General features: G+C 37.6%; 1 protein-coding gene across 8 annotated transcripts in view; it reads right to left on the reverse strand.

The window, feature by feature from the left end:
• Positions 1–3,173: 3,173 nt before the first annotated feature.
• Positions 3,174–25,041, reverse strand: part of SHANK2 (SH3 and multiple ankyrin repeat domains 2) — a 703,363-nt gene continuing 681,495 nt past the window's right edge. For all 8 annotated transcript variants that reach the window (XM_059722745.1, XM_059722744.1, XM_059722747.1 and 5 more), the window contains 2 exons: positions 21,858–24,267; positions 3,174–7,195 (listed from right to left, as the gene is read on the reverse strand). In XM_059722745.1, the coding sequence (XP_059578728.1) occupies positions 6,622–7,195; positions 21,858–24,267 (2,984 nt within the window). In that variant the 3' untranslated portion in view covers positions 3,174–6,621. The remainder of the gene's footprint in view (positions 7,196–21,857; positions 24,268–25,041) is intronic.

Raw genomic sequence — 25,041 nt, forward strand, 5'->3', positions numbered from 1 at the left:
AAGTTAAGAGCTCCTTGCAGAGGTTGCTTTAAAATATCAAGGGAATAGGGATATGTAACACTGCAGTGTTTATGACAACACTGGAAGTGCCCGTCTCCCACGCAACTTCCCACACTAACTTCTAAAGCTATCCAGGAGGCTACATATTAGAATCAGCATTGCCAGGTCTTAAATATGAAACTATCGTATTGGAAGCTCAAAATTATTGTATTTGCTGGAAAACTACCATACACTTAAAATTATGCAAATAAGGATGTAAATAAGTAAGCAAATAAGCACACTAAATGTCTTCTTCTGATTTACTTTATATTGCGCACTGTAAGTTGCCAGTGAGTGGGTGAAAACTGGTTTGTCAAAGGTGAAACATTTCTGTCTTTTGAGGCAAGCAGTCATGAGAAAGCATAGTGGCTTCTTAACCTGGCAGGGGAAATACCCTGTATTTGTGTCCATGAAGACAGTTTTCCTGAATTGCTCTATGGGAGAACTGCTCTGCTGGCATGGTTCAGTACCCGCCAAGGTACAACAGCTTTAAGCCCAGTTTATGGAAATGGGAGTTTCCTCCCTTGCTTGCTCCGAGGGCCTTATGGCTAAGGGCAAGCAAAACTCAGGGGCATCCCAACCCCAAGCCTTTGGACTTGAGCCTGCAAGCAGGATGCCCGCCAAAGGATTTGGAAACATCTGAAGCCCCAGGTATGGGTGAAGGATGTTTGCCAGTAGTAGGGCCACTTATGGTTCTGGACTCTTGGATTTGGAATTAGTTTTGGCTAATTTGGCCTTGGATACAAATTATAAAAAACAAAACAAAACAAAACAAAACCAAAAAAACCCCAGCAAGCCCAAAAGTTAGTTAAAACTTCTTGAGAGTGACTTGGGTTTTGCATATAGTGCATCAAATAGCTTCCTAAAAAATGATCAAATGTGAAAACGTTGCACATTTTTACTATTATTGATCATACATTATACCAGGGTTGAAATTGTTGTACAAATATTCTAATTATTTTACACCTGGCAACACTGACTAGAATGCATGTACATGCAAATATGTAAACATACACAAGCCCATTCTTTGTAGAGATAGGCATTAAAAAAGCTTGAACTTTGGGTTCAAAATCCTAGCAAAATCTGGCACATGGCCTACTTTTGTTCAGTACTGAACTAAGCCCCTGTACACACTGAACTTCAGGATTTTTGCTGTCTTTATGGGAAACTTGTTGCATTGGGCTGTTTCTAATGTGATGTTTCAAAAGTGGTCTAAGATTTGTGATGTTGGAAGCAAAATGCATTTAAACTTTTTGTCACGTAAAAAAACCTACCCATAATCTACTGAAGTTGCAGGGTCATTTAAAACACAAAATAAATGGATCATAATCACATGAAAACAATCTGAAAAACAAACAGTGATAGATTCATCCTTGTTTTTTGACTTACATACTTTTTCAGTTGCCAATAATTAGTTTAGATGAATGAATTTCTGTTGAGAAAATGCATATTAGTTAAGTATTGTAAACAAATCCAAAGAAATAAAAGTAAAATATGTCTGTATATAAATACTGTTCTGAGATTATGTCCAACAAATGCCACTAGATGTCAGCACAAGGGAATGTGTTAATATGTGGTAGTTTTATACTTCACAGCAGAAGTTCACTATGTATTCTATTTTTGTTTAGCTTGTTATTGAAATACAGTACACATCAACTAAGTAACTTGGGTATAGAAATAGATTTAATGGAAATTAACTGAAACTCAACTTATTTCTCTTTTCTTTATATCATACTTTGTTTGAATTAAATGATGTTTAAATCAGTTCCATGATTGAGAAAGGGTTCATGAACAGTACCTAATAGTAGTTTGATTTTTCTAACTCTTTCTCAGCTACAATAATACATTATTGACAATACGTTTCTTTCATTTGAGTACAACATGATTTTAGAAAGATCAGGTTCAAAACATGCAAGGCGCACTTTCCCCATTTTTTTTGTGTTTAAAAGCATCATTTAGCAATATAATTTACTAAGACCTCATTGTTCCGGATTGTACAGTGCTACTAATGTCTCCTCCTGGTTTTGGACATAAGAGTAACAACTGTGTAAAGCAGAAACATATTTCAGGAACAATAGGAAAAAACAAAAAACACCAATACAATGTGGATAACAGTAGCAATGACCAAATCTTCTGATTAATTACTTTACCCATGTGGCATTAGGTGTTCCATAGCATGCTGTAGTTGCACAGTGCACAATTACTTCTAATGTGAAAACCCATGAATACTTAGATACAGAAATAATTTTTTCATTGAATCAGTAAAATACATTAAATTAAAACAAGTTTCTCAATAGTTTTCTTAATAAAACAAAGTCATTAAATAATTCATTTTGATATTAGAAAAAAGTAAGAGAAACAAAGAAATAAAATGAGAAACGAGGGAACAGAATAATATCCAAGGGAGGAAAGGTAACAATAGTTATGAATCTCATATAAATGAGTGCAGTTGAAGTATTACTGGTACTTCCAGTATCTTAAAAAAATAAAAACAAAAATCTTCAATGCATCAAAATTTAAAGATAGAAAAAATTCACAGATAAAGAAAAAGACTTAAAATGTTAAAATTTCCCCACTTTTAAGTCCAATTCATCCATAGTGCTATTAGACTCTAGTGATATCATAGAGTCTTTATCATAGGTTTTATGAACTTTGATAAGCATTGCTATTTTCTTCCCCTTTTAATGCTGGTCTTGTCTACAGAAACCCTTTCAGGATTTTACTAAGTTTCAGAACAGAGAAATGACTCAGTGCCTTGCTTGGTTATTGGGACTCATTTGAGAAAAGCAAAATAAAGGCAGAGCTCAATTCCAGAAAAATGATCAATGGTTATTTGAAATCCACCTCAAGGCAAAAAATATTTTTTTTCCTTTTCAAAACTTCTGTATGAATCTGAAATTCAGATGAATTCAGGTGAAGTACCTTTCAGCATTAAAAAAATCCAAACGTTTAACAGGGAAAGGCAAGCTAGAGCAAACAATTTTTCTAACAATCAACTAAATATTAACACATTAGGTATATAAACTTAAAGCATTTTAAGCTTTTTTTCAAAAACATTAGATTTCAAGTTTGGCAACTTCTCTTTTTAATAAAAATTCAGACAGTTTTCACTTTTGGCAATCAGAACCACAACCTTAGTGCAATATTATATTTATTTCTTACAGTAATTTTGGTTGCCATACAAGAGTATTAAGGATTGGGGAAAGTGCAAGTTACAGGAGCTTGATTTTTAATCAATTCAAAATAAGAGGAATTAAAGCACAAAAATTACAGCAACATAGATAACGTGAACACAAGTTGTTATACAAACTATAGCGAGAAACATATTAATATCTAAAAAAGAAAAGAAAAAATGTAATGGGAAAATTATCAATATTTGTGGCTCATACACATAATCATTGCCAGATCAACTGGGTAATGCTGTTTAAGAACTCAGAAAAATCACTATTTTTATTAACTTAAGTACCACAAATAATTAACGTTTGTGATATGTAAATTCTGTAAATCAACAGTCACATCTAGTCATTTTATAATATATGAATTAAACTTAAAACGTTTCCAGACACCCAGGGAAAGGAGTCTGTGCAGTTATACACAATTTACATCTTGTGAGCTTTTGGTATTGTATACACAAATATTACAGAAACTAGGCATGTAAATGCAATTTATTTAAATTACAGTATATAAACAAAAGTTGATCCTAAAACCTGGAATTATCGTAATATATTTCATAGAGCTCTAACACCTTGTTTCCCACCATCATAGGAGCATGTAATAATAGGGTCTTCCCCCCACCTTACCCTCAACATTTCCAAAGCTGTTGAAAATACTAGGAGGCAATGTTGTGTCTGTTACTATTGCTTTCTGTAGCAAAAATCAAACAGAGCTAGAGACCAATTCATCTTGGCAGAGGTGTATTTTATTGGTAAAAGTAGGTCCTTTCAGGCCTCATTACCTTTAGTTCATTAAGACACATGTAAAAATAAACTTTCATTAGCTCTTTAAATGCTTTTAATCTCTTTTCTACTAATTATACTGTACCTATTCTTTAAGTGCCTGAAAAGATACATAAGCAAGAAACACACCTGTTTAAGAAAGGGATTACCATCTGCTGTAATTTACTGTGTATGTCAGCACTCATTAAACCTAAATTCAACAATAAAGTTGTGATGAAAAAGCAGCTTAAAAGTATCCTCTACATTTTTTTTTACTACCATATTATCTAATGTGTTTTCTGGCACATATTATAGAGGTAATACCAACTGTATTCAGGGAAACAAAAAAAGGAGCATGTCATTAGTGGTTTACTTACTGAATTCTGTATCATCACCAAATGGAAGACAATGATGGCTGAATTACCATTTTTACACTTTTAGAAGTATTCTATGGCCTTGAGGTGCCATTACTGAATATCTGAATGAAACCGTTGTTCTCTACAACAATATCCATTTAACTATGGAAAAATTCAGTACTCTTGAAGGTAAAATGCCTTAATACTTCAATTTTATTACAAGGTTACTTGGAACGTTCAAATACAAATATATTATCGCAACAGATGTTAAGTCAAAAGACTTGTTCCAGAAAGGGGGAAGGAGGTTGAATAGTAGCTTTTTGTGAGTATCCAATGCATTGTTTACTGTAACCACTTTTGAAGAAATACTCATCCTCCTTTGAAGAAGTTCTAGCAAAGATAGAAAATATAACACAGCTCTGCTGGTTCAGATGCATCCAAATGAGGTTGATTTTAAAAAGGTTGAGACTTTTATAATTATTCCACAGAAATAGTATTAAACCACAAAAGTTTTTTTGTTTTTGTTTTTAACTTTCTAGCACTGAAGTGGCACAAAGGCTGCCCAGTAGACCAGCCACTTATTTTCTTAAAATATTGTGCTTATAAACTATCTGTACAACTATTTAAACTTGCAGTAAAGAAAGATATTTAAATTGCTAAACTGTATGTACTCATTCTAGGGCTGCTGCAGACCTAATTAGACACTTGGTTGTCAGGAAAAAAGAAAGAAAGGAAGAAAGATAGATAGAAAGAAAAAAAAAACAAAGGGAAAAAAATTAGAGATAGGCTGGACCATATTAAGGGAAGAGAATTCAGGTACTTTCAAAGTGTGGGAAAACCTGTCATGGTAGGCAAAAATCTGGCTACCCACACACAATTTACGTACCATGCATACATTGAATATTATTATTTAGAAAGTAAAATTTACAAAATTTGCTAAATTCACGATGTGTTAATTTCAAGAGAAGATCAGAAACAGAGAGAAACTTGTTAACTTTTTCTGTTTAAAAAAGTTAAACAGGCCAAATTTTTGCATCATTGACATGGATGCTCTCTCCTGGAAAAAACAAAACAAAACTGAGCCCTGCTATAGAAGCAGCCAGTCAATATTCAACCCCTTTCCTTTCAAACCTTAAGCCTTCAAAAACCAAAACAAAACTATGGTCAGTAGAATGGTCACCTACTGAAATATTTATATTCCTATTAAAAGGCCCAAATCCTGCTCCTATACAAGTCAGAGGCAAAATTTCTATTAACATCAGTGGGAACATTAGTCTTTCTTTTCAATCACCACTTGAGATATCCATTTAAAATAGTCCCATTTTCTAGCCAGCTACTAAGACCCACCATACATTTAATGGAATCATAGTGTGTCAGTCAGTGACATGAAGTGCATCCTTTAGATTTTTTTAAGACAGATTTCAGACATGATGAGTCCCTTAAGATCCTGCCTAGCATGTCTGAAAATCTGATTAAAAACATCTAAAGGATGCACTTCATGTCATCAACTAACACACTACGATTCCATTAAAATGTATGTTGTGCCTCAGTAGCCATTACCTGGTTGAAAAATGGGTATCTTGAGTTTAAACTAGCTTAACTGTGTTTCACCTTTGACTGAGAATTCCCTTCCACCTACTACTGATCAAGTCCATAGAGCGTATGTAGAACGCTGTTCTGCCACCTTGGAAGTGTACTAAGTGTAAATGCAGAAATAAAGAAATACCAAAGTAAAGCAGAACAAAGTTGCCTTTGAACCAGAATCCCCAATACCACAAATACCTTTACCAAGAAATCAAGCACCTATATTTGATAAAAATGGTTTAAAAGGTAATGAAGCATTGACCATGCATATATAAAAAGCAAAGCAAAACAAAACAAAGCCCAACATTTTTAGAAGAGCATATGACAAGAGTATCAAGAACTGAAAACCAGTATAGTGCTTTCTGTGAATAAGTGAAATGCTTATGGTTGTAAATGAAAAAGAAACGTGTATGTTCTGATCCCAGCAGAAAGGCATTATTAATGGATAGATAATATTTTTAAAGTTAACAGTTATCTCTCTTCCTCATCTCTCCCCACACCTTCAAAATAAAATGGTCCTATTAATTTCATTTATGTAGGTTCGTGTTTGGGCATTAAACATGCAGTCTGCATGACCTGAGTACCAGGAGCTAAATTAAACCAATTTCTTTTGCTGGCACTCGCAGGTGGCCAAGGCATTTTAGGTATTTCAGTACCAGCCCATCTCTACTTATGAAGAGAAGTTTGTGAGGCAAAAGGAGCCATTCTTATCTGTCCAGTAGTTGTTTCAAAGCTCTTTCTATGTTCATTCTGTGCCCAACTCTAGTCACTCCAAGGTCTATCAAGTCTTCCTTCTGAAGGTTTGGTAAATGGGTGCCATCTATTTCATTGTCCATAAAGGTTTCTTTATGTTCACCTAAGTTTAGACTTTCCAACCAATCTGCCACATCTGGTTTAGTCCACAGGTGGACAGGCTTAGTTGTAAAAGGCTTATTTGAGATTGGCTGTTGTAATATTGAGGGAGAAGGAGACCTGCTGCGGCCTGTGTTCAAGCCAAATAAGTCCCCAGAAGGAGGCTGGCTGGGTAGGCTAAATACATCAGACAGAGTTGGAGAAGGAGATGTAGCTGAAGCAGAAGCAGTCAGAGGAGCAGGCATGATGTCTTTATTAATTTCTGTTGGTGAAACCACAGGGCTTGGAGCATGTCTTGCTCCCGATGTCCTACTGTCATAGTCTGGGGACCTGCTCTGCAGTGTGATCGGCTGGTTGGTTCCAGGCCGGACAGTGAAAGTGATGGTTGTACTTCGGGTACCTGAGACAGTACTCATGACTTCTGTGCTCCTAAAATGATAAACAGGAAACATTCAGACACACTGAAAACTGAATAAAGCAAAAAAAGCCCAAACCCCCCAAAACCTTTCTTTATCAGAGGTACAATGGCTTTGGAATAATAAAGGAAGTTCTGTTTGTAAGAGATCTGTTACAAATGAATATAATTTTTGTTACAAGGTCAGGTTACAGGCACTAGCACCCAAAAGGTACCACAGAAATCTTTCCCACGAAACACACACAATGGTAAGCCATGATTTCATTAGCATGAACACTCTTGCTTAAAAGTAGCATAAAAAATTCCAGAAAACCCAAAAAATTTACGTTTTCTTCCCTTTACATGGGCACCATAAGTTAACTTAACATTAAGTGAAAAACTGTGTTATACATGGCATCTTTGTGTATTAGCTCTAGATAGGACTGGTTAAAGCATAGATGAGAAACTGCATTTGCTCACAGAGCAGACAGGGAGTGATTAGATCTTTTATGCTTAATTGTTTCCACATAGGATTAAATCAAGATCTCAATTTTGTACATAGTGTAATAAGGCAGGTAAAATATAGTATGTCATCTGAAACTGTTTCTTTCAAGCATGCTATTTATTTAGACTTCTTTATAGAAATCTAATGTTCAATGAATTTTAATATATTTTTTGATTTTGTTCATACATGGAACAGGTTTCTGAAACTCCTCGTCTATACCCTTGTACCCTGTTGGCTCTTAAGAGCAAAAGGCCAACGTAAGACAGTACTCATTAAAAAGTCTTTGCTTTTTTAATAACAATAATGAACAAAAGGCTGCCTAATAAAAGTGCCAGTATGACTACACGTATACCAGACCATGGCAAAACAGCCACTAAACTCCATTTTGGACAAGTGACAATATTATTATGATAACTGCTAACCTGGTTTGGGTTTGATCAGCTACTTTTTTGGTGAAAAGGCTGTACCTCTACAAAGGTGTAACAAGCTCCTTCAGCACTGGGTGGGGGGCAGGGTGGGGGGTGGGAGAAGACATGCTGAGCATTGCAAAGAAGGGGGAGCAGGGGTGAGGTGCAAGGGGAAAGGAAGGGGGAAGTCTTACCTGCCACTGCACTGTGATGGCAGCCACTACCGCTACCATGTGTGCTGTAGCAGTGTTGATGCTCGAAACAGCAGCCCAATAATGCCCTAGGAGCAACCCCTGATGCCCCGTTAGTTCCTACCCTCCCTGCCCCAATATGTCATTGGGTGCAGAGCTGTGCCTGCTGTGGCAGAGACTCCCTGTGTGGGGGTGTGTAGGGGAAGGCAAAGCACTATTCTGGTCACCCAACTGGCTCCCTATAGCCCAGATACACTGGGTGCAGGACAGTGCTGGCACAGCTCTTGTGGCTCAGCAGTGCTATGCAAGGCTGCCCCTGCTGTGGCAATGAGCGGAACATTTGTTGTGTTTAGGTTTAGATGATCAAAATTCATTCTTCCACTTAAACACTATGTGGTGATAAGTTATATTTCGTCTTTGGTTAAAAATGAAATCAAAATTTAGTATTGGTTTATTAGGCACAGCACTAGTGATGACCTGCCTAATCTTGTAAACTTCCTGAGCATCTTCAATGTGAATTCTCTTCCCTTGATATAGACTGGTTGTCTGAAGAACAAGCATCTGAAATGCCTGTACACGAGCCAGGAGGCTGCTCCAAAACACTGTAATTACAGCGCATAGGAGCAAACTGAATGAAATCAAGTCTGCTGGAGTGTGGTAATTACTGTACTCCAGGCAGCCCCTGCATCTCATGCATCAGCATCCCTGTGGTTCAAAATGGCAGTAGGGGCACTTAATCTGAAGCTCATTCAATGAGGTTTAGATAAAGCACCCCCACCACCATTTTGGAGACTGGCAATACGGATACACGAGACACACTGAGCGTTTTAATTAAAGCCCCCTTCTCCCATCCCCACCCGCCACCCTTGGAGCATATGTAAAAATGCCCAAAGATGTGCTCTGTGAATTTTCATGCACAATACTAGAATGACTATTTGTAGCTTGGAAAAATGGTTTGAATGAAACATTAAGCAACACATACCTTAACTTATAAATCTTAGCTACAATAAGAACTGTTATAGTAGATTTAAGCCAATTGTATGGGCAGTGGTCTAAATAAAAAACATCTGGATTAACAATATGCAGTGTACTAACAGCATGCATTAGATCCAGTCTCAATTGTTTGACTTCTGCTGAAGCATATGAGCCTCAAAACCTTCACCTAACAACTGAGGAATCTGGTTGTTCCTAGGTACCCAGGAATGAATACAGAAATAAATTACAGTGAGTTACACGAAGGCAGGAATATACTGCTCATCAGTAACTCCACATAGCTGCCTGTATGCATGCTTCTACTCTGTAGAATGAAATCTACCCTCTACTGTACTTTTTCCCCCTCAATGAAAGTTTTTTTTAAATTTTCAGTAGCCAATTAAATTCCAAATCCAACTGAGCCAAGCTCAATAACTTGCCTATTAGTAACCCTAGAGCATATAATTTTCAACTTGGCCAGCATCCTATGTGCAAGTCCCAAGCCCCCAGGCCTGGGGGGTTCAGATGCTCCCCATATCCAGACTGGCATCCTACATGCAAGTCCTAGCCCTGGAGGCCTGAGGTTTAGATGCCCCCATCCAGCCTCATCTTAGCCAAAAGGCCAGGAGTTTTCAGCTATGACAAGGTACCAGTCTGCATAGAGGCACATGCTACATAGCATCTGGCACACTGTAAATTTCAGCTTTCGTTTACAATAACTTGTTTGTGTGTCCATGCCCTAAGTGGTTTTCCAGGAATGTATCTTAGGCATGCAGAGTTCTACTTCTGTGCATCCCTAAGAGTGCCTGTCTTGGCAGGGGTGGGTGATCTGGTGCACATCTCCTGTCTAACCTCATTAGGGAGTCTCAAGTTAAGTTTGAGCCTAAAGCACACAGACAGCATTGAGTTCAATACAGAACAGAGTAAGCACAACCCATTTCCATTCAAATCAACCATGCCAGAATCACTGGGCCAGTGCATGAATCGGTACACTAGTAGTCAGGTCATTCACTTGGATATGGGAATCCTGGATTCAGATGTTTAATATTTAAACTTTCCTTCAGTCAATAGACAAAATACAAACAGTCCTCAGAGCAAGAACCAGCGCCCATGAATCATCTTTCTCAGGTGAGGTTTCCAAGCCATTATATATATAAAAAAAATGCCATTGTCATCTCCTACTCCTGTCTTAAATGAAAAGATTGAAAGCAGAAAGGTAAATTTGCACTTTATAGACTAACTAAAGTAGACAGGATCTGATGAAGTGAGCTTCAGCCCATGAAAGCTTGTGATATATTTATCTATTTTGGTTAGTTTATAAGATGCAAATCAACCCTGCCTTTTACATGACATCAGACTAACATAGCTAACTATGTCTCTGTTCAAGTAAAGACTGAGCCTGTCATTCCTTTCTAAAAGAGATGGACATAGGCACCTAACTCCAGGGAAGGGCTCTGGGCTGAATCCCAGTTTCACATAGGCATCTTCTAGCAGCTCAGAGCTAGAAACCTGCAACTTGGGACTGTTGAATTTAACACACATCCTTCTCTTTGACAATTTATTTTGGCTGGCTTAGGCCTCTTCCATGTTCTGTGGAAGGGCTATGGCAAACAGTCCTGGCACACAGCATAACCAGCACAGATCCATTTTTAGTAGAACGTACGTTATTATTCAGGACCTGCTTTTGCAGATCCTTACTTATTTGTGTAGTTGGTATTCACACAAACAGACCTACTTATTCCTATCTTAATGTCTTTACCAGGAACAGGCAATTTATTTCAACAATTATGGGATCGGTCCCTTATCTAAAGTGTAGCAGGGGCAACAGTTTAGACGTTATACATTACTTCATACTACTGTAATCTGACCAAGATAAAACCTTGCAATTTTTTTTGCAGCCTAATTTTTCCATGCCATCCAGGATTTGGTCCAAACAATGATAGGAAATTATAAGAATGAGAGAAGAAACTATTAGCAATACACAATCCAAGAAAAGCAAGTTACTTTTATTCATTTTTACTTATAGTTATGAGATGAAATTCTTATTCCTTAATAAGGCATGACAGGATACCTCTTTGAAAAATGTTAGGATGATGTTCTACGGCAATGACTATATAAAAAAGGTCTACTAACCTACTAGGCTAGGGACAGACGTTATACATAAAGCAGTTTATGTGATCAGAAACTGGTTTAAAAACTTGTAACAGAACAGATATTCAGTGCATATAAACCAGTTTGAAAATAACTGAAACTGGTTTGAGATGAACCTGGTTGAATATAGTATCAGACTTAACTGATTTGGGTCAAACCAGTTTATACAATGTCTGTCCCAGACCCCTTGCTGGTTTAAGATAAACCAGACTCCCCCAGCATCCCAGCATGCTCTCTGGGCTGGGCTGGGCAGGGCTCTCTGCTCCACAGCAGGGTTGGCCCCTCCCCTCTGCTCCCTGACTGCAGCTTTGGCACAGACTGTGGGCTGCTTCCCCACTCTCCCTCATCACTCCCTGCTAAGCAGGAATTCCCCCCTCCCCGCTCTTTCTTGATGAGAGGTATCTGTGTATTAGCTAGCAGACCACATGCTGGCTATGGTCCGTGCCGAGTCAACAGGCAGAATCAACAAGTAGCTGGTAATGTCCCTCTGTTGTTTTCTTAATGGGGTGATAAACACTGTTACCAATTTCCTGCTGGGCATCCTGCCAGGGCCTGACCATGTTTCCACTTAGCTCAGTTCTGTGGAAGGGAAGGGAGGGCTGCTCTAGCTCCCCCCAGCTTCTAGTCTGAGCCACTGCAGGCATGTGCCTGCATTTCTGGGATGTCTGTGCAGTTAAAAAGTGATTTAGCCTAGTCAGGTTAGACTAACCTGCAAAGACTTAATCAATTCTGGCTCAGGCTTTTTTAATATCTGTCCCTGGCCCTAGAGTATGAAAAATTTTCCCTACTCCTCCCTCTACTCTGTCTCTTTGATTCTCCTGTCCTCATACCTTAAAATAACAAGCCACACTTCCCCTTTTGTTTCAGCTGTTACATCTTGGAGACTGCTGCTGTATAGGACATGTGATCATTGTACACCCCCCAATAAAGTACACCCAAAAATGACTAACTACCAATATTTTTTTCTTTTAAGAAAAAAATAATGTAAACTGTTATCCTTCCAATATTAACATTCTTTTATACAACAGTTTACAATTTAGCCATACCTTCAATGTAAGAGATTACATACCACTTCCCTACTGTTCTGTGGTACATTGCTGCAATGGGAAAAATCAAGAATAGTTCAATAAGGAAGTTATGGAAATTCCAACTGGTAAATATGTTACAGTGTGAATTATTATAGAAAGGGTGATTTCTTATGCCTCATTCAGTCACCTTTTACAGTAGAAATGTTGGTATTTTCCTGCCTAAAACCAAATTTCATTAGAAATTACAGGCTGAATTCTCCCCTTTATTTGCATAGTTAAAAAGGTGAAGACCATGATAATTATTTTAAATAAATCTTACCCTATTAGGAATCAGCATTTGGTAGTATTTTGTTGTAAACATTTACTTGTGTGTGACTGCAGTGATTGCAATGCACATTATGTTGTCTCATATTATAATCACAATATATAATTACTATGTCACAATGGTGCATTTTCCATGTGTAAAAGCAGAAAATATGGTTTGCAAAAAAGAGTTCTTATTAGCTTATTTTGAATCATACTTTCAGGATTTAAATATACTGTTATCTTTAATTTTAAAAGAGATTCAGTGGCAGACAGCATTTTTCTGTTAAAAAAGTCTTATGCTGTCATCAGAGCTATTTTTATACTCTGTCTTGCCTAAAGAACTGCAATCTGTGACAAAGCTCTTCCAATAATAATAATAATAATAATAATAATAATAAACTTAGCAAAAGATAGAGCCAATACAATATAAGAACAGAACAGTATGAAAGAGTTTTCTAACCCTGATTTTCAAAACAAAATTGTTTTGTTTTTGCTACATATAACATTGAGATTTGACTCAGGTCCTGTATAAAATGAGAATGTGTGAAGCAAGGTTGTACAACGAAGTAGAGAGATTCAAAAGCTAATACAATATTGTGTTAGCCACTCAGATCAGGTCAAATCTCAATGTGAAAGTGCATAGGTTAGGGGGAGGGGAAGAAAATGAAGCAGAGTCCACAATCTATGTGAGGGACAGTAGATAAGTCCACACTTGTGGTAGCTGGTAGAATAGTGATTTTTCTACAGGGTACGTACAAATGTCAGCTGCCTAAACATAGCCCAGAAGCCATACAGCTGTTCACTACTGCTAGGAGCTATGTAGGGAGCCCAATGTAAGTAATTGGGAGGGCGGGGGAGGGGCTGGTCGGATCAAGGTGCACCAACTTAGATGTGCATGCCATTTTTTTGGCTGAATTAAGGCCTCTGAATGCCTGTATGGTTGGGTATTTAGATTGACCTAACCCTCGTTAGGTCAATCTAAAAGGAACGCCTGTACGTACCCAGTGTACTTATGTCAGGAACAGCCAGAGATGCTGTTTGAAAGGAGATCTCTGTCCAGATGACACTTTTTCAGTGAGAACATGGAATACTCATAACAGATTTGTGGGTTTCTGGGAAAATGGACCAAAAAAGCAGGCAGTTAGTAGCGAATGAATGGTTTTTGACTAGGAAAATGCACTGGGATAAGGGGAAGGTAGATGGTTTCAGCAAGTGTGGGTAGTTTGTTCTTGAGTTGTACGTGGAAAGATCAGAGTAGGATAGAACTAAAAGACAAAGAATCAAAGCTACAAGCATGCAGAATATATAGAGAGAGCCTGGCTGCACCTGATAAACAACTTGTAAAATATAAATACAATAATCTCTTATGAACTCGTGACTTGTCTTCAGAATTTAACACACAAAACTGCACTAAGCAAAATCATATGAAACTATTTTGTCAAAGTGGACAAGTATAAATTTAATAGATCTCTCATCAAATAGCTCATATTCACTGTGTTTTATGTGGTTAATCCCATAAAAAGCAGGCAATTATGAAAATGGTGAAGTGACATGTCTGCGATCAACCTGTTGAATTGTATTTGACTAATTATTTGCCCAAAACTCAGAGGGATCATATTACTGAATAGCCTGTGTAAAATCTGACAGAAATGTTGTGAATAAAAATACTGCGGCAATATAGGTGTGAAGTCATTTCAAAAGCGGAAGCAAACAACTCTATCTAATAGAATAAATTATATGAAAGTAACATAAGAAACAAAAAAATCCCAACAACTACACTCTGAAATCCTAAACACTCCGAACATTTGAAAACCAGACTTCTTCAGGAGCCCAAATTTAGATTAAAGTCTTTGTTCAAATCTTTCTCCAAGTGACTTTTATTTTTAATATTAAAATCAGATCATGTTCTGTAGGTCACAGGTTCTGAAATGGCTACCATTTCTGGATTTGCTAAAACTAATCCAAATAGGCTGCAATTTCTAACAAAGATAATAAATTGTGGAAACAATGAGTGACAATTGAAAAAAACAGAAAGTACAACACAGACTATGCTTCTTGGTTGTCACTTACTTCATAGCACTTCAGCGTGACCTCTTCTGTTAGCAGTCATGAAAGCAAATAAAAATGACAAAATGGAATGACTGAAACACTGAAAAAAAATACTTACAAAGCAACTGATCCTGTGAAACTGGCTGACAAACAATCAACAAAATTAAATTAAATTAATGGACACAATAGTAAACAAAAGTTCATACATGGACTGTAGGTTTTAAAAAATAAAACAAAACGAAGGGATTAATAACCAGTAAAAACTGTAGTTTCCACATGATCGGTCATGTGTATTTTTATTTCCTATGTAAACCTTACTATTTAGTTTAACTCTGCCTTACCCAGTTATAATAAAATCATATTATTTCTCTAGATAAATGTTATTGAGACATGAGAAAAATTGAGACATGAGAAAATTTAAAATAGGAATTTCATTTGTTAAGTAAAAACATGAACATGCTATTGGTTAATTGCTCTATACAGCTCAATCATCCAAGGTGCAACAAGCATATTCAAATTTTCTTAAGTATAGTAACGGTAAAGGGTACTTGAAGAAACCCAAAGAATCAGCCCTTGGTGCCAAAAAAGAACACCAGACCATTCTACAACGCACAGCAAGAGATGAATTATACCCTATACAATAATTTAAATTGTTTCTTCCCAAGACAAAACAATTTGGTCTTTGGGTATGGAGGCAGCAAAGTACAATGGCAGTTGCCGCTAATTATTCCTTGTTAGCACATTGAAGCAGACTGGAGCAGTTAAGGAAGCTCATGGCAGAATGATGCTGTTTTCACCATGGGCTGTGCTGCTGCTTTCTTCTTCCCCTTCTTCACAGCCGCTTTAGTTTATTCTGTGTTAATCACACTGAGATCATTCACTGGATCCTTAAGGCTGTACTGATCATTATGTTGCTAAGCAACTACTTGGTTCACAGACTGAGTACACACTGCTCTGTTAACCTGGTTAAAAAAAGACCAACCCCCACCCCCCAAAAAAGCAAAACCCTGAATTATTTTCCTGTTTCTTCTATCAGTTCCAAATGTTTGTAGGCTTTTCAATGAATTTATAGTATTGGTAACCTTGGCTCCCAATATTGGTGGGTGTATATGGTGGTAGGCAGAAAATGATGGAAGGAACAGTAACTTTCTCAGAGCTATGAAGAAGCTCCCTTTCCAAACAACTGATTTGTGCCTGAACTTACAGTTTTCAGAGACAGAATTTCTGATTGGAAGTCAAAGTTGTAACTATTACTATTTCTGATATTTGGCTCATATAGAAGCCCTAGAACAAAACACTTCTTTTTGAGGGGAGAGTGGGTGAAAAGGGAAGAGTCACAATTAAGGTAGAAGAGCTGTGGTATAAAAACATAGTTAATGCAGGCAGAAATGTCTACTATATATTTTATCCAAATTATTTGATTGTGATGTTTTACAGATTTAAAGATGGGACTACAATCCAGATTCAATTCTCCTAATTATTTACATAATTTCTTCTTTTAGCAGTATCATTTAAACCGCTGTATCCTTCAAATTCCTCCTCTAAGTCCTTCTACCCTACGTTTCTCCTACAAAATAAGGAGACAGAGTTGAAAAGCAGGTGAACTTCCTGATCAAATGCTCTTGTGCTCCATGTGTGTGTTTGTTCATTTAAACTCAGTGTCTTGAGGCGGACAGTGGGCCACCACAAATACTCAGAATAAAATTATTACTCTAACGAGAAATAAGTCTAAGTTCCTTCTGCTATTCATTAACCAAGTGGGAAATTCTGCTCATTACTGCAGAATAGCCTCGTCATAGTCCTCATTTATCAGAAAACATATAGAGGTTATATATCATAATGCTCTTTGACTTACACTCCCCTAATTATCTATTATTTAATAACCCCCACCACATTATCTTAACACTTCAATTGACACCATGAAATGATAAAATGACCGTGGCTGAGCTACAGGTATGACAGCTACGAAATGCATAATTAAAGTAAGCCTTATAGATAAGACATCTGTTCCTAGCTGTGCAGAGCTAATTTTAGTAATATCTAGAATCTAGGGATGCTATCTAGGTGATAACTTCTCTTTCTAACACCACATTAAAAGGGGGCATTTGGGAGGGTAGAATTTGGATTGTCTAATATTTTGCAATCCCCAACCCTCACTAAAATGAAGTTTTTGTAAAGTATTGTAGTACTTCCATAAAACTTGTAATGTTCATAAGAAAATAGTCCTGGGTCAAAAGTAAACTGAAATTTAGTTAACAGTTCTGTTGGTTGTGCACAAGTGGAATACAGAAGTTCTTTTAGTCAGGATAGGAGTAACAACAGTAAAAAAAAGTACTTATCCCCAAAGTCAACATTTGGCTTGAATGTACACAAATTGGCAGAACTTAAGGTATTGTTCTTTGTATATAGGCACTTTGCAGATTAGAAATGCAGTTTTAAATTGACATTTCTAGACAAACTTGCATTATGGCTGGCAAGATATAAGACCGCTATGAACTCTCTCTGTTCCTTTAGGGTTGCTATTAGACTTTCGCTTCTTTCTTCTTTTCTTCTTCCTCCCAATTCCTCCTAGAAATTTGTCATCATATTTAACACCAGTGGCAAAGCTTCATTAGGGCTGTATCAGGCTCGAAATTCTGAATCTGTTCAGAAGCAATGGGCAAGAGGTCTACTCCTAAAGAAAGACCTCCTGATAAAGACTGCTCCCAATTTTTTTGGAGTTCTTCTAAGTATTAACACCTGCCTCCCCACTGTTGCATGCTAAATAATTATTTTATTGACTGCTTTTTTATCATGTTACCAGTATTTGTAGACAGTTTTAACTTTAGTTTCCTCTTAATCTTTGCGTAGTCGAAATCAATGATTTAGCCCCTTTAAATCTTTCTTACAAGTAAATCCTTTTAGCACCTTAATCAAGTTTCTCTTGATCTGTTCTTTGAATACAAGCTAATCTATATTTTTTCTGCTTCTGAGACAAGTTCATCTATATTTTTTCTGCTTTTGAGATACCCAGAATTAAAGTAAATAAACCAATAAACTAATCCTCTCCTTAACATTCTAGAGACATTCTTGTTAGCTTTAAAGATTGAAATTCAAATGTACCTTTGGGAAGCCATGTATCCGAATAGGAAGGCCAGCTGCACATAATCACCCAGGAAAAGCCAGAAGTAAACAGATTTCAGGCTTTTCCCTCCCAGAATAAAAATGGCTGCTTCAGGGGAAAAATAACCCAGGAACAACCACGACTAAATCACTCCCAGAAGAGTTTATCTTGGGAGACTGAATGTCTGTACGTGTTGTGGGGGCTTCTCTCAGAATAGAAAAGTCCTCCAGCATCCACCCCCTGCCACCCCTCCCACCTCCCAAGGGAGACTGTGTCACTTGGTAGACTCTACTGCTCCAGAAGACAGCAGAACACTCCCCCTTCACAATCCCTACATTGTCCTGCAGGGAAACACAGGTTGACCATGGGCAGCCTGGGTCAGCTGATCAGGGACACCATATGCACTGTTACCATCTGTTGCCAAGCAGACTAAGGGAGCACATATAGCACCCTGAGATGTATGCACAGACCCCTTCTTCCCTGCCCACCCCAAGCTGACGTGTCAGCAGTGCAAGCTCTCCGGAGCGCCTGCATTCAAACGTCTGTACATGTGGCTCAGGGTAAGTTTTTCTATCAAGATAAATGTGGGAGAACTGTCCAAGATTATTTGAATGCATGTACACAGCCTCTATGCAGCCTTCTTTAGATTCTTTTTCTAAAGAAATAGCAGGTTGAATTTTTATCTTATTCACTATTTTTTACTCCATGACCTACTGAGGTCCCTTCCAACCCTAACGTCTATGAGCCTATGAATAAATACTGATATTTTGAAGTGCCCTTTGCATTGGATATTGACATTCCCTGAAGATCATATTTTCAAATTTCATTCTGTATTTTTCTTAGATAAGTATTAATAATAAGAAGACTAAGGTGAAAAATATGTAAATATTTCCTGAAGCTTCCCAAGTAAGCTATTATTTCTAAAAATCTAGCCATCTACGGGGTGCCCCTTCTTGATGATATGCATTATGAAAACTGTTTTCTAGGTTTATAACTTTTTAAAAAAAATTATTAAAAAAATTATTTCCCAGTTTCGCTGGCAGTCTAATTTTCTTCCTTGTGAGAAAAAAAATATCTCCATTTGCTTCTATATTTCATTTTCTTCACTGTAAAAGCAGCATTTACTTTTGACTTAAAGATTTCCAGTGAAATTAACAGTTCGGATTAATTTAGAATAAACATGGAAGGCAAGACATACGACTTTGTTATTATTCCACATTTTTGTGTAGCAAGGATCCTGAAGGTAGCCACCATCATCTGGAAAATAATTATCAGTTTAAAATACAGAAGATAAATAAGTTTAGATGGATGAAAATTGGGTACAGTAATGGCTTCTTACGACTACAGGAAAAGAAAGCAAGCACTGTATATTTAAAAATCACTGCAGTTATGAAGACATTAGGAAGAAAATTGTGAAACTCAAAGAAACGCTTTAAAAGGTACACTTTAGTTTAAATGGAAGTTAATTCAAGTAATCCTTATTTTATGAGTATACGTTTTCCTGTTTTAAGAGATTGCCCACAGCATGCTCAAATGTACCAGTTTCAGTTTCTGCCCCTCTGAAGATCACCCTAATTAAGCAACAAATACATGTTGGTCTCTTTGGAAACTTTTTACTGTATTTGTGTTGTATGTGTTAAGACCTTTCATTTGAACAGGAAACTTGATTCATATTCTCTGTCCAGTGAAGGCATTCCTGGGTTGTTTTTTTTCCCACTTACCCTTTCATTCTAAAGCTGTATACGATTCTTATAATATCCTCTAAGGTCACCAGTTCAGCAATTTATATCAAACAGACACGAATAGTGCAATTGGTTGCCATTCTCAGAAGCCAGCTCTCAGCAATCATTTGGTATTAATGGAGCCACAGTGCCAAATTCATCATTTCCCTTATGTACCCGAAGAGGGGGAGCCATTTCTAAGCCTGGGGCTACTGCCTACCCAGAAGAATAATTCTAGGAAGATTTATTTGAATAGTACCTTTTTTGCAATTTAGCGCTCTTGCCTTTTTGCATAGAATTTTCAAAAGTAATGCATTTTTACCTAGCAGGGCAGGTCAAGCAATTAATGGTGCTACAGTCAAAGGTGTATTTGCAGGTCAGCAGTTCTATCAAAGGCCAAAATTCTATCAAAGGCCAAAACTTTTCATAATACAAAGGGGACACCCTCCCAGCTACAAAATATAGCCCAGTTTTTCACATCTATTTTGGGACAACTATAGTAATCTGATAATGTACATCAGAGATTAACAAAACTAATTTCTGTGCATATTTAGGATTTATGGTTTTATGTCCACATTGCAGCTAAATCTCGTTACTTATATTTGCTTTTGTAAAATTTAAATCACGTATACATTTACTTGTGAATCTCTGTACATCCCTATGGCTTAGAGCTAAAATACTCTTGTTCTTTCAGTTTTACCAGCTCATTTATAATTAGAATGAATATGTCCTATATAATAAAACATATGTAAACATGTGCAAAGATGCCTGCTGTCCTGTGGGATCTCTTTATTTTAATTTGTAAGGATACCTGTTGGAAATGGATGGACTTGATTACAAAAATAGTGCTGACCTGACAAGTTCCCTGACCCCCTGGAGTTTTTTTGCTTTCCCAAATTGTTCACTAAGTACAGCACAAAAAAACTGAAAATCACAATACCAAACAATTTACAGGAAAATAATATATAGGGACTAGTAAATTACAAGCTTAGGGTTAGTATAAATAATGCAAAGGTTTTCAATAAAAGACCTTCATAAAATCACATTGTAATTTATGTCCCAACACACTCCAAAGATTAAGTATAATGCTGTTAATTAAGTTACCTTCCTGAATCAAATGGCATGCTGGAAGTGTGAAGTAAATCTAAGTGAAACGTGAGTCTTTACCACCTCAGTTAAGCAACTGAATAAAATTTCAATAATTTAACTGTTAAACACTAGCATGTGAACACTGCAATATAAATACCATTTTTAGTGAGAAGCCAAACACCTTCTTAAATATAAACCAAAATAGTTCCCATAGAAATAATGGATGGCCTGTGGACACGGTGTTCAGAGGCACTGATTGAGAAAATCCAGTTCTAGGCAACCATTCCCTCTAACTTTGGCTTTGTTCTGTTTACAATAGGCCTCGTTGTGCAATAATCAACAACAGAATGGCACCCAACACTTAAAGTGCTGTTTCCATGGAGTAAGCATCATGTATCAACATTCCACTTTGCATGGTTTCCTGCTTTCCTTTCCCAGCCAACATTCAGTTTCAACTCTATGAATTTTGCCTCAATTAGGAGTGCAGGATAACATCTTCTTGCTTCTACATTCCTCAAGAATGTAGGTTAACATAGAAAGAAACCATTGTAAACAGCCTGTTGGTTCTGTTTCCTGCTTTGGCTGGTGATTGAACCTTCCGTAAGAGGAGCATATGCAAAGTATTTAAGTGTTTAAAGGGGCAGAATTCTAGAAAGTATCAACTGAGCCTTGTAACTAGGGGAGACAGCCTCCGCGTCCCGTGTATTAGCATTCCCATGTTTCAAAATGGCAGCGGGGGTGCTTGAACTAAAGCTTGTTCAACCCTGCTGTCATTTTGAAGCACAGGGATGCTAATATATGAGATGCTGCGGCGCTTTAATTAGAGTGGCTCTTGGAGCCACACCCCTGGAGGACATATAAAAGTGCCCTAGAAGCCTAGAGATATTGATGTAATAGGAAGCTTCATGAAGCGGGCTTTTTCAGTGAAAATAGACACTATTTTATACTGGAACCAGAAAAGTAACAAAAACATGTCCACTACTATATACAATACCTTAGGATGATCTTTAGCATGTTAACAACTAACATGAAAATAGCACTATCATTATCTTACACTGGAAGCCTGCTTATGCAAATTCTCAATAGTACACTTTTATTTAGTATTTTAGAAAACAGAATAATTTTATCTTGAAAAACAGCAAAGATTTTATTTTTATCTTTGTAGTTACATTTACCTTGTACTGAGACTTGCAGTTTTTGTTCCAGTTGGTGACTCCAGTCCTTCCCCTGGCTTTGAAGATTTCTCTCTGTTCATTTGTTGTAGTATTGAGTTCAATTCACTAATAACATTAGCCTTTGGGCCTGAGAGAATTGGGCTTTTTACCTCCGTTACATCACCCCATAGTTTGGAGGTCCTTTGTGGTACAACTTTAGCCATATTGGGTTGCGCACTGATTGGAGGTGGGGGTGGGGCAGGTGGAGGAATAACAAAGCTATCAACAGTTTCTTCAATTAGCGCATCTTTGTAAAGTGCATTGCTTTTGTTAATTATGGGCTTCATTTTTGGCTTAGGAGGTACTGGGGGTTTGTCCACCAGAAATGTTTGCCCATCTGCATAGACTGTACAAGTATCCAAGTTCTCGCCTCCTTCAGAGGATAAAGTAGAGATGCTGGACACTGTTGAGATAGTGCTGGTTGTCTCTAAATGATGGTCACTACTACTTCGACTGTCCACCTCCTCAATCCCAGAGTCAGTGATGTTATCAAAGCTTTCAGGGGGTGGCAGAAATGAGGCAGGCAAACAGTTTGAAAGACCCACTTGCTTTTTACTATCTAAGGAATTTGTTGGTTGATTGGGGTTAAATGAAGCAGGTGAAGGTGTTCCAGTCTGTCTTTGCTTAAGTGAGTCCGTTAGAGCAGAACCTGGAGCTGAACGATCATCAGGGATATCAAAACTGTTAGCAAATTCTAAAGGAGGCGGTAATGGCTCAGTAAAAATAAACTCTTCATCAATATCAACAGATGCTAAGGGGGGTGGAGGGATACGAAAAGGCAAAATGACAGGGTCATCAACAGAACTAGCTGCTACAATAGTTTTGCATGGTGATGGAGGTGGCTCAGGTGTAGCAGATACACTTAAGCCACTTTCTGCTTCTTCACTGCCCTCTGGCACTTCAGGTGAAGAACTTTCTGGGTTCACTTCTGCTTCAATTATCTTTTCTTCATCTTCAGGTGTGTCGTCAGACTTTGCTGTATCTACAGTGTGAACCATTAGCAAACCAGCTGACTTCTGCTGTGAAGTATCCACAATATTTATCAGCATGTTTTTCTTTTCTTCGGGTTTTTTCTCTTTCCCCATGTCTGTTTCATACTTGTTCTCTGTCTCTTGCCTTCTCAATGGGCCACGTGTGTTTTGTCTGGTAACAGTAGCAGTCACAGGAAATGTAGTTTCAATATTGGGTCTCAGCTTTGTATCAATATAAAGTGGCTTGTTAAGGTCTGCTTTACTTGCTTCTCCTTTGCCTGGAATCTGTTGAGTCTGTTCTTTCATGGCCCTGTCCCTGGCAGAGAGAGCAAGTGCTAAAGGCGAGTTTGGATCTAATAGCTTTCCTGTGAGTGGGTGAACATAATTATCTGAACTGGGCACACTGGTGGGCTTAGTTACCACCACATTGTTTTCAGTACCTTTTGGTTTGGATGAAGAATTTACTGTCCTTGCATCAGTCTGATCACTTGGTTCACTGTTATTAAAAAGATTTTCAGACTCTCTAGGTGTGGGAATGGGAGAGGGTGACATAAGTTGCCTAAAGCTCTCTTCATTACTAAACATACCTTCCTCAGTAAATTTCGACTGCCGCAGACGGGGTGTTGGGGGCGTTAGCCCAACATCCTCATCTCCTAAATCAGTAGAAAGGAAAGCTGGAGAGTTACGTCTAGCTTCTAATCTCTTTTCCCTGTCCCTTACTGCTCCAGCAATGGCTGCTGCAAATGGACTGCTAACATTTAAGTTATCATCAGGTCTGAGCTGTCCAGGCTGCTCTGAAGACTGAGGGTCAATTTCCATGCTGCTTCCTTGGCTGCTTTTTCCACTACTGCTGGTAGACGGTTCTTTCACAATAATGGTTGGAATTGGAATAGAACAGGTCTTCTCTGGACTGTCCTCCACATTAGATTGTTTCACTAGCATTCCCTTTCTCCTTGCTGGTTTGGCTGGCACGTACACTGCTTTGCTTGCTATCTTCCCAACTTCAGAATATGGGTTTTCTGGCATCTGACCCCTCTTGCTCCTAAAATTAGCCTGAGTTGCGGCATTCCTGCTGTATAAATCCTCAGAGTCTAGAGAATAACGATCTAGTTCTCTTCTGTAATACATTCCTTTCTCCCGTATCATGGTTCCCATATTTTCAGGTCTACCTGAAGAAACCTTTGAACCTGAATTCTGATTAAATGCAGGTTTAATTGTTCCATAACTTCTTGATGTTGGAGATTTGGGTGAGTTGTACAAGGAGGGAGAAGGTGGTGGTGGTGAAGGGGGTAGAGACTGTGGGGGAGGAGGGATTTCTTCAGAGGTGTCTGGCATTGATAGACTCCTGGTAAATTTCAGCATTGGAGGAGCCAAAAACTGCCGCTCTTCTTCAGTTATTCCTAAAATAAAATAATACAAAATAAAATACAGCAACAAGTTTGAATGTGGCCCTTTACTGAAATTCATCATTATATGTTATTTTCACTAAAGATGCCACAATAAGATCCTACAGCATATTTTGCAAGGCACAAAGCATATCAGAAATAATCAAAAAGGCTGGTTGGCTGTTTACCACTCATTACAATTCTTTTCTCATTGAATTTCCACAAACCTACAAATAGAAAAAGATGCTACAGGAATAAAATTAAGCTTATTACTGAATTGTAGATGACTGCTTTTGTTTTACATGCCATCAGGGCAAACATATTTCTTGTCTCAAAGATTTAGTGGTTTTGAAAAGTGGGCAAAAACTGCTCAGAGTAATATTAAAGATGTTGTATTTATGTGAGGTAGCTCCATAGAAGGGCAATTTGGCTAACTAACTTTACACTAGCACAGTTTACTTACACTTTATATAAAAAAAATCTTAAGTAAAGATGATCAGTGCTAACAGGAAATGCGTCCAAAATTAGTTAAACCATCACTGAGCAAAAAAGGGCCCAAGATTTGCTCCATTTGACCAGCAAAGCGGTTACTGAAGAACGTATAGCATAATAGGATTTTCATATCAATCATAATGTCTGAATAATTCTTGGATGCAGTTAATTTACCACAACAGGTGTTTTTCAGGTTTTTTCATTCTTTCGTCGGCTCTCTTGTTAAAAATAACTTAACATAGGCAGGGATCAGATTATCATCCCATAGCAACTGCCCTAAAGTCATCAAAGCAAAAG

The sequence above is a fragment of the Alligator mississippiensis genome, chromosome 2, assembly GCF_030867095.1.
Source record: "Alligator mississippiensis isolate rAllMis1 chromosome 2, rAllMis1, whole genome shotgun sequence".
Lineage (NCBI taxonomy): Eukaryota > Metazoa > Chordata > Crocodylia > Alligatoridae > Alligator > Alligator mississippiensis.